Source organism: Vombatus ursinus, unplaced genomic scaffold (genome assembly GCF_900497805.2).
Source record: "Vombatus ursinus unplaced genomic scaffold, bare-nosed wombat genome assembly UNPS02011334.1, whole genome shotgun sequence".
Taxonomy (NCBI): Eukaryota; Metazoa; Chordata; class Mammalia; order Diprotodontia; family Vombatidae; genus Vombatus; species Vombatus ursinus.
This window is the reverse complement of record NW_020951112.1, coordinates 3,290,603-3,300,911: the sequence shown is the minus strand read 5'-3', so window position 1 is coordinate 3,300,911 and position 10,309 is coordinate 3,290,603. Positions and strand designations below refer to the sequence as shown.

The 10,309-nt window shown below is 40.1% G+C and overlaps 1 protein-coding gene across 5 annotated transcripts in view; it reads left to right on the top strand.

Annotated features, from left to right (window-relative positions):
* NR1H4 (nuclear receptor subfamily 1 group H member 4) overlaps window positions 1-10,309 on the top strand; it is a 76,085-nt gene that overhangs the window by 42,349 nt on the left and 23,427 nt on the right. For 3 of the 5 annotated variants that reach the window (XM_027855843.1, XM_027855848.1, XM_027855845.1), the window contains one exon: window positions 3,178-3,330. In XM_027855843.1, coding sequence (XP_027711644.1) covers window positions 3,178-3,330 — 153 coding nt within the window. The remainder of the gene's footprint in view (window positions 1-3,177; window positions 3,331-10,309) is intronic. The other 2 variants (XM_027855844.1, XM_027855847.1) reach the window with 1 other exon arrangement.

Genomic DNA, 10,309 nt, shown 5'->3' with positions numbered 1-10,309 from the left:
CACTGTGTAATAATAATAACAACAATAACAATACTGCAGCTAACCTTTATGAAAGGCAGTGTGATAAAGTAGTTTGAGTCTATCTTAGCTAGCTTTAGGAACCTCAAAAAGCTAGAGTTCAAGTCTCTGACACATAATGACTGTGGGACCCTAGGTGAGTCACTTAAATCAATATGGGTATTTGTCCAACAAGAGAAAGTGCTGACCTGCATTGATAAAAGGAGTTTGTTTCTACTAGGATCTGACAATTTTATTTTGAAAAGCCAAGGATAAACTAAGAAATTCAGTTATATTGTGACTGTGGAACTCAGAAATGTTTAGGAACCATGGTGATCTTGTTAGTGAATTGTGTTGCTGCAAAGTAGTGGTTCAGTGGATAGAGGGCTGGGTGTGGAGTCAGGAAGACCTGAGTTCAAATCTGGCCTCAGACACTTACTGACTGTACAAATCTGGACAAGTCACTTAACCCTGTTTGCCTCAATTTCCTCATCCGTAAAATGGGCTGGAGAAGGAAATGGAAAACCATTCCAGTACCTTTGCCAAGAAAATCCTAAAAAGGGGTCACAAAGAGTTAGACATGACTGAAATGACTAAACAACAATATGTTATTAGTATCAAGTATTTTAGATCTGAATCATGTATGTCGGGGCTATAGAATTAAGCAAAGACATAGTGAATAAGCAACTAGCCTTGAAACCTGGAAGCCCTGAGTTCAAATTCTGTCTTTGACATACATAAGCCATGAGACCCTGGTCAAGACCCTTCGCCTCTCAGTACACAGAAGGTAGCAACCTGCATGTGTACAGGTAGTTCGCTCACCCAGGAGTTCCTTGAACCAGGGAAATCACAGGTCCAGTCCCTATACAATTAAACACATCCTGCTTTACCTGCCAAGTCTCAAATGTTAAGCACATGATAATCAGCTCTGTGTAGCAGATTAAAAGCTATCTTTGGAATAAAGAAGACTTTAGTTCATACCCCATCTCTGATGGACACTGGACATGTGATCCCGGGGAAAAACGTTTTTCTAAATATCAAGGAGCAGAGAAAACCATTGAGATCAATGCCACAGAATTATACAAGCCTAGTAGTTTTCCATGGATATTTTGATGATTGTGCCAGAAAACTGGTCCACTAAACAGGTCTACTGGTCTACTAAAACCAACAAATTAACAAAGCTTATCAATGAGAAAATGGTTCCCTTGGGAGGGAAGGAGGCATTATAGCACATTGGAAATGGCCCTGATTCTGAAGTCAGAAAGACTGAGTTCAGGTCTTGGCTTGGTCACTTGTGAATTGTGCGACTTTGGACAAGTCACTGAACTTCTCTGGGCCTCAGTTTCCTCATCTGTCAAATGAGCTGGAGAAGGAAACGGCAAACTACTCCAGTATCTTTGCCAAGAAAACCCCATCTGGGGTCGTGAAGAGCTGGACACGACTTAAACAACAGCAACCAAAATGAAGAGGTTGGATTGGTGTTTGAGGTCCTTCCCAGCTTTCGAGCTGTGACCATCCTGGGCTGCATTTCCCTCCCTTTGTGAGTCGGGGTCATTTCATTCTTTGCACTTGTTATCTGCACTCTCTGGCACACAGTGGGTACTTAAGAAATAGAAGTGGATTAATCTGTGAAATAAGGGGGTTGAATCAGATGGCTTCTAAGGTTTCTTCCAGTTCATCAAATTAATCAGCAAGTTTTTAAAGAGTACAGTGTACTCAGCTCTGTGAAGGTTAGGGGCTTGGAACAAACAAGGAGATAGGTCTTGCCTTCAGGGAGTTTATAAGCAATACAAGGACACTCTTGTGGTCTCTCTGAAGAACTTTGGGATCAATTATGCCACAGAGGAGATTCTGGCAAAGGACCGCCCAGCATGACGTGCTGGCATCAAAGAAAGGGCTGTAGGATTTCCAGAGCAATTTACATACACAGGTCGCACAACAACCCTAGGAAAGAGGTATTGTTATTGACCTCATTTTATTAATGAGGAAACGGAGGCAGACAGAGGTTAAATTACTTACCTAGGACCACAAAGCTAGTAGATGTCTGAGGCAGGATTTGAACTCAGTTCTTCCTGCTCCAAGTCCAGTGCTCTAGTCACCATGCCACCTAGTTGTTTGTAGTAATAATAATAGCATTTGTATGGTGCTTTGAGGTTTGTAAAACTTTTTATATCTGTTATCTCATTTGATTCTCATGAGATCTTTGGGAGATAAGTTCTGTTATTATCCATTTTACAAATGAGGATCCTGAGATTGAATGAGACTAAGTGGGGGCAGCTAGGTGGCCCAGTGGATAAAGCCCCGGCCCTGGAGTCAGGAGGACCTGAGTTCAAATCAGGCCTCAGACCAAACATTTGACACATACTAGCTGTGTGACCCTGGGCAAGTCACTTAACCCCAATTGCCTAAAAAAAAAAGAGAGAGAGAGAGAGAGAGAGAGATTAAATTACTTGTTTAGACTCACTCAGTTAGGAGGTATCTGAAGCAGGATTTGAACTCTGGTCTTTCTGATTCCAATTGTAGCACTCTGCTCACTGAACCACTTAGTTGCTTCAATATAATAATAGTTTATATTTATATAGTGCTAGGTGGCAGCTAGGTGGCACAGCTAGGTGGTACCTGGGGTCAGGAAGACCCAAGTTCAAATCCCACTTACTTTCTTTCCTTCCTTTCTTTTTCCCCTTTCACTTTTTTGTACAGGTTGCTTCTCCTCCTCCCCCATAAAATGTAAGCTCTTTGAGGGCAGGGACCATTTTGACTTTGTTTCTGTGTCCCCAGTGCCTGAAACATAGTAAGCTCTTAACAAATGCTTCTTTTTGTTCATTTTTATATCCCCCACTATGCTTAGCATATTTTTGGCACCAAAATGCTCATTGAATGATTGACCAACTTAGAGGATCAATAATTTTTAAAAAATTCTGGACAGTAAAACATTGGACATTTGAAACTCATTTTGTTGCCGATCGTAGACTCTAAGAGTGAGCAGGAGCCTTGGAAATCATTTACTCCGCTTCCTCCTTATACTAGAATTCCCCATCCAGCACCTGACAGATGGTTTTCTGATGCAACAAGCAGTTGTCTAGGGGCTGATGTGCAAATTAGCATGGGCTCCATCTTCCTCCCCAGCAGTGCTGATAAAATGAAGGCACCATTGAATACCATCCTGTATTGTTTGCACAGGTTTCTTCCGGAGGAGTATAACCAAAAATGCTGTGTACAAGTGTAAGAATGGCGGGAACTGTGAAATGGACATGTACATGAGGAGGAAATGCCAGGAGTGCCGGCTAAGAAAATGCAAGCAGATGGGGATGTTGGCTGAATGTATGTATACAGGTATTTACCTTATGGAATCAGTTACACTGACCATCGCCTTATGAAGCCACCCCTCCTCCTTATTTTCCAATTCAATTCAACACACATTAAGTATCTACTACACTTAATCCTTAATACCACTACTGCCTGGTACCAGAGATATGAAGAAGGGGAAAAAAAGCTATTCTTGCCTTCAGGACTTTACATTACTCATATTCTAGCTTGCAGGCAAATAAGCAACTCCTTAGTACTATAGTAGGTAATTTAGAAAGTGCATTTGTTATTTTTATACAACTAGAATCTAATTATTATTAGATGAAAGCATCTCTCAAGTGTACCCCCTTCTCTCCTCTAATAGAGCCCCCATCCTGGTGAAGGCCCACATCAACTCACACCTGGGCTATTAACTATTAGCTTGTAGGGGAGCGAGACGGTGGGATCTGCCTGTCACTGCTAGGACACATGCAGTCTTAGGGAGTGTTCTGAACGTACTGAGAGGTTGTGACTTGCCCAGGGTCACACAGCTAGTAATCATCAGAGGTAGGATCCAAACTTAGGTTCAAAGTCTTGACTCCATGGCTAAGCATTAGTCTACCAAGCCACCTCTGCTAACCGTCCATACACTCACTGGGCACCATCTGGTAAGTCAATCATTTGGCAACCAATTTAAGCTCTTAAAGTTAAGAGAAGATGGTAGAGAGATGGGGTTAAGATGAAGACCCTCCTTCTACCAATGCAGGTTGGCATCTTGGCAAGTTAAGAGTTTAGAAAGCCATTTAGACCACTGAGATGTTACATGACCTTCCCCAGGATCACCCAGCCAATATGTGTCAGAGGTGGGCCTTGAACTCAGGTCTTCCTACCACCAGGGCCAGCCCTCTATCCAGGGCACCACAACTGGAAAGAATTCCTACACAATGAAAAGAATTCTGGCTATAGAATCAAAGAACCCTACGAGTTCAAATTCTAGCTTGGCTACTTTCTGGTTATGTGACCTTCAACAACTCATTTAATCACTCTGTGCCTCAGTTTCCTTTTTTGTAAAATGAGCTGGTTGGACTTGAGAGCTTCTAACGTCCCTTCCAGCTCTAATTCTATGCTCTGTGATCTGCATTAAGAAAATCGTAGGTTTCAATAAGCTGATGCTATAAAAGATTTCTGGCTTATTGCTTAATTAACATATGAATAATATCCTGGAAAAAATATTTTGTGTGATTGCTTTAATATATAACTTTAATAATAGCTAATACACTGTATATATCATGTAAGTACGTTTTTTGCATATTGTCTCCTCTATTAGAATGGCTCTCTTGCCTTTCTTTTTATCCCTAGTCCTTAGCCCAGTGCCTGGTACATAATAAGTACTTAATAAATGTTTGTTGATTGACTAATAATAAAAACAGTTAATACTTAAATAGCACCTACTGTGTGCCATACACTGTGCTAAGTGCTTTACAGGCATTACCTCGTTTGAACCTCTTATTTATATCATGCTGTAAGGTTTACAATTTAGACGCATTATCTAATTTGTCTATAATTCACAGAAGGTAAATCATATGCTCAGGGTCACACAATGAGCAAATGTCAGAGGCAGAATAAGAACTGTGGTCTTATTGACTTACAGGTCCAGCTTTCTATGTCTTATGCCTCACTTCTTTCAGAGCCCACCTTGAATTGTCTGGAGTTTTAAACTAATTCCTTTTAAGGGGAACCCTGTCTGTTGAAGTATAACATTGCACCAATTGGCAGCGGTTCACACAGGAAATTAATCCTTGCTGAGTTTTTAATATAATTTTGTCCATCAATCTGATAGAGATGCTATATTAACTGCTGGCTTTGTGGGGACACGGTAATCTCCATCCCTATTGGGAATGCATACTCGGCTATAATTAATTTTCCAGTCTGTAAATTTTAGAAAGCACCCAGATTCAGTGATAGGCTGTATTCTTGCTGAAAATGTAAATAGACAAACAAATGTCATCCAAGTGATAATAACTGTCACCAGGAATAATAGGCTCAGGAAGGTGACCCCCCACCCCCCGCCACAGCTTACTGTGCACAGGATACAATGGTGGAAAGCCACAGTGACATCTCAGCAGGGAAACAACTGAGTCCTGGAAAGAAAAGAGGTCAGTGTAAATGATCCCAACTGTGGCCCCATGAAACTTTTAAAGCTGATGATCATTTTCTCATCTTGGCATCTGGAAAACAAAAGATCCACCAGAAGTGCTGATATTCGAGTCTGATCTTGCAATGGAAATGGGGGCTGCGTGGTTAGGGATCTCAGGTAGCTCATATCTTAAACATGAGTGAGTTTGAACCTTGGCACAGTGACACTAGGCGTCCCACCAAATATGCTTGGAGATGCGAAGGAGGAATGGCCCTTGTTATTTATTAATCTAGATTCCCCTTGATGGGCAAAGAAAAACTTCCAGATGAGAAATTCACCAGACACCCATTTAACCTCTTTTGTTGTGAGACTAATAGAGAATTTTACCATTAAGTAAAAATGGAGAGGACAGTCTTACACATTTTTATGGCTAGGTTACTTTTTTAATATAAGCCTATGACATACCCAAATGGTTAAATCCCTAGAAAGGAATTTTAAACCTTCACTTTGGGGCTATTTTCACTTTTAATTGTAATCTCAATAACATTTTCTGTCTGGTGATCAAAAAAAACCTTTTATTTTATTTATTTGGCAGCTATGTGGTACAATGGATAGAAAATTGGAGCTGGAAACAGGGAGACCTGAGTTCTATTCCATGCTCAGACACTTACTAGCTATGTGGCCCTGAGGAAGTTATTTAACACTTCCCTGTCTCTGTTTCCATCATAAAATGGAGATAATAACAGCACCTTTTCCTAAAGCTGTTGTGAGGATCAAATGAGATAATATTTGCAAACCTTTAAGCATTATAGAAATGCTAGTTATTGTTATTATTATTTTGTCACCTTTTGTTATGATTATAATATCATTATTTGTTTGTTTTCTATATCTGATGATTAATAGAATTTTTCTCTCCTCCCTCTTGGAGTAGTGATGGGGAGCTGGCCTCAGAGTTAGGAAAAGCTGAGGGTGAAATCCTGAGGACGGAGGGAAGAAACAAGTATTTATGAAGTGCTTACTATATAGCAGGTGCTGTGCTGAGAGCTTTACAAATAGAATCTCATTTGATCCTTACAACAACCCGGGAAAGTAGGAGCTATTATTATCCCCATTTTTACAGTTGAGGAAACTGAGGCACACAGAGATGAAGTAACTTGCCCAAAGTCACACAACTAGTATGTTATCTGAGGCCAGATTTGAACTCAGGACTTCCTGATTCCAGGCATCAGCTGGCTTCCACTGTTATATGCTGGCTGTGTGACACTGAGCAAGGTGCTTAATCTGTCAGTGTCCCCAAACAGCTCTCTAGGGGACAAATGGCAGAGCAGGTGTCTGCCATCATTGACAGAGAGAAAGAGAGATAGATAGACAGAGACAAAGAAAGAGAGAGAGAGAGAGACAGAGAAAGAAAAAAGAGAGAAAGAAGGAAGGAGGGAGAAAAAGATGGAGGGAGAGAGAGAAAGAGGGAGAGAGAGAGAGACAGACAGAGACAGAAAAAGAGAGAGAGAGAGACAGAGAGAGAGAAAGAAAGAAGGAGGGAGAGAAGAGGGAGAGAGAGAAAGAGGGAGAGAGAGACGCACATAGAGAGACAGACAGACAGAGATAGAGACAGAGACAGAGAGGGAGAGGAGGGAGAAAGAGAAAGAGAGAGAGAAGTCAATATCATTTTTATTCACTATTTTATTTATCTATGATAAATAAGGCAACTAAAATGATAAGTTTCAGACAAATTGTGATCTGTGTCAGTGGATAGAATTTCCACACTGGGAGTTCCATCTTGGATGAAATCAGAGGTTCTTAACATTGATTAATACTCAATATGAATTAGAGCAGACTTTATACTAAATAGGAATAGAAAATAACAAAAAATGATCTAGCCTGAATTTTTTTTTTGCTGTTAAAAATACTGTTCTTGTAATTAACTTTATGAATTGCCTTTTTACCAATAATCCACAGAACCTATTGAGCATAAATCACTGTTTTTACATCTATTCTTTTCTTTATGCTTATTTAAGTGCTTAAGTCTATATGAGTTTTTTGTTACGTTTTTGATATTTGGGCTAATAATGGTTGCTAATGCTTTTTATTTTTAGAGATTTCTATTCTTCTTCCCCTTCTCTTGTCTGGTCTTCAAGGGAAGCCCATTCACATTATCAATGCATATTATTCTGTAATATGTTTTTTATTGAATTGAGGAAAAGAAACAAACCATGGCATCCCTGAATGCCAGACATTCTTGAGGAGTGATGATCTGAGACCCTGAATCTGGCCATTTCAAGCTAGAAATACTTGGGAGTTCTTGTTAAGAAGACAGCAGGCAATCCGGAGAACTGGATTAACTCTAAACCAAAGAAATTGACTCTTGGAGTGGGTTTTGTTAAGCAACTGGCCACAGGGGATCCTAACCTGGGGCCTCTGCCCTTCTTTCTAAGAGTATTTTAATAACTATATTTCAGTGTAATCATTTGCCTTTGTAATCCTATGTATTTTATTTTGTATATTTAATAACGTAATTCTGAGGAGTCCATAGGCTTCACCAAACTACCAAAGGGGCCAAGGATACACAAAAGATTAAGAACTCCTGAGACTGGGGAATTAGAGGTGTCCGCATATATACTTTCTTAAGACTATGACATGGCAGCAGGACCTATAGATGCCTAATTTATGAGTGATGTACGCTTTTCATACCTATGCAACCAATATGGTTGAAAGAACATTAGCTCTGGAGCCACTGAACATGAGTTCAAATCCTGACTCTGATGTTACCTGTATAACCATGGGCAAGTCATTTAATCTCTCTGGGTCTCAGTTTCCTCATCTGTAAAATGAAAGGAATTGAATTAGACCAGGGGTCTTAAACTTTTTTTGTCTTGACCCACTTTGGCAGTCTGGTGAAGCTTATGGACTCCTTCTTAGAATATTTTAAAATTCATAACATAAAATACATAGGATTACCTAGGAATACTAGCCTTTAATGAAATTAACATGTAATTATTTTTTCCTATCCAAGTTAACAACCCTCCTCAAATCTATTTACAAACCCCATGAGCATCCAAGGACACCTGGTCAAAGACACCTGGACTCAGTGGGCTTTATGTCTTATGCTCTGGTAATTCCAGAATCTCAGAGGAAACTTCTACCTGCCCACATCTGAATGATGCCATTAAGTCCATCTCTCCTTCTTCCTCCCCCCTGCTCCCACTTCCCCAGTGTGCTTTGGGATAAATGTGTCTCCAATCTAGTGTTCAAGAGCCCTGGTTTGGGTCCTGGGTTTGTCTTGAAGCTCTGTGACTATATTCAATCACTTGGTCTCTGTCCTCTGTGGGTCTCTGTTTCTTCATCTGTTCAAATCAGGAAATCATATTAACTTCGTGAGACTACTGAGGAAGATCAGATTATATAGATAAAAAAGTATTGGAGTCCTTTAGAGAAAGGACTAATTAATGTTAGCTGAAGCAGCTGGGTGATGCAATGGATAGGACTGAATTCAAATCCTGCTTCAAACACATGGTAGGATGGTCATGGACAGGTCTCTTAACCTGCCCTCTGCCTCAGTTTCCTCCTCTGTAAAATAAAGATAATAACAGCATCTGCCTTCCAGGATTGTTGTGAGGATCGAATGAGATTTTATATTATACATTTTATATATATGTATATATATGTATGTATATTTATAAAGTATTTTGCAAACCCTATAAAGCCATAAAAATGCTAGCTATCATTATTATTATCATTATAGAAAATTACATTTTATTTAAGTTTATGTGTTTGAAATTTTGGTCAGAAGACATCTGGTTGGTGATCTAATGCAACGCATTCATTTCCTAGATGAGGAAACTGATGTCAGAGAGAGTAATTGATTTTCCTAGGGTCACACAGGTTAGTAAATAGCTGAGTAGAGACAATTAGGAAATAGGTTGGGTTAGCACCTAAGCTTAATTTCATATGGAGAAATGTCACATAAACTCAAAAGGTGATTTGGTGAGCTAAATTGGCTCATTAATGCATTTATAACTGCATGGAACTGGATTATTAAGGATTATCGACCATTTCTTGTTTTGCTCTCTTCGATGTATTTTCTGGCACTCAAGAATCAGAATTCCTTCTTCGAGGACATTTACGATGTTTGCATCCATTTACATCAAAGACTTCCTTGACATTTCTGTTCACAGACTTCCTTCCCCATACTGACCTTGTAGCACAGCATATGTGTTGCAAGCCACTCAGAAAACAAAAATGACTTTCTAACAGTGGGAGAAGAGTTTGAAATGCAATTTAGTAGCAACTAAGTAATTACAGGTGTGGTATCATCAATCAATCAATCAATCAATCAATATACATTTATTAAGAGCCTGCTATTTGCCAGGCATTGTGCCAAGCACTGGGGATACAAAAAGAGGCAAAAGACAGTCCCTGCCCTCAAGGAGTTTACAATCTAAGGGGGAGACACCCAATTTAGCTACAAAACAAGCTATATACAGGATAAATAGGAGCTAATTAGCAGAGGGAAGGCGCTGGAATTAACAGGGATTGGGGAAGTCTTCCTGTAGAAGATGGGAATTTAGTTGGGACTCAAAAGAAACCAGGAAGGTCAGTAGTGAGAATGGAGGAGAGAGAGTTAACAGGCATGGAGGACAGCCAGAGAAAATGCCCAGAGCTGAGAGATGGATCGTTTGTAGGATGGCCAGGACTCCAGAGTCACTGGATCAAAGAGTATGTGTCCAGAGCAAGGTGTTGCATGGCTGGAAAGGAAGGAGGGGGCTAGGTTACGAAGAGCTCTGAATTTCAAACAGGCATTTGCTCCTGGAGGTGACAGGGAGACACAGGAGTTTAATGAGTGAGGGTGTGTGTGTGTGTGTGTGTGTGTGTGTGTGTGTGTGTGTGTGTGTG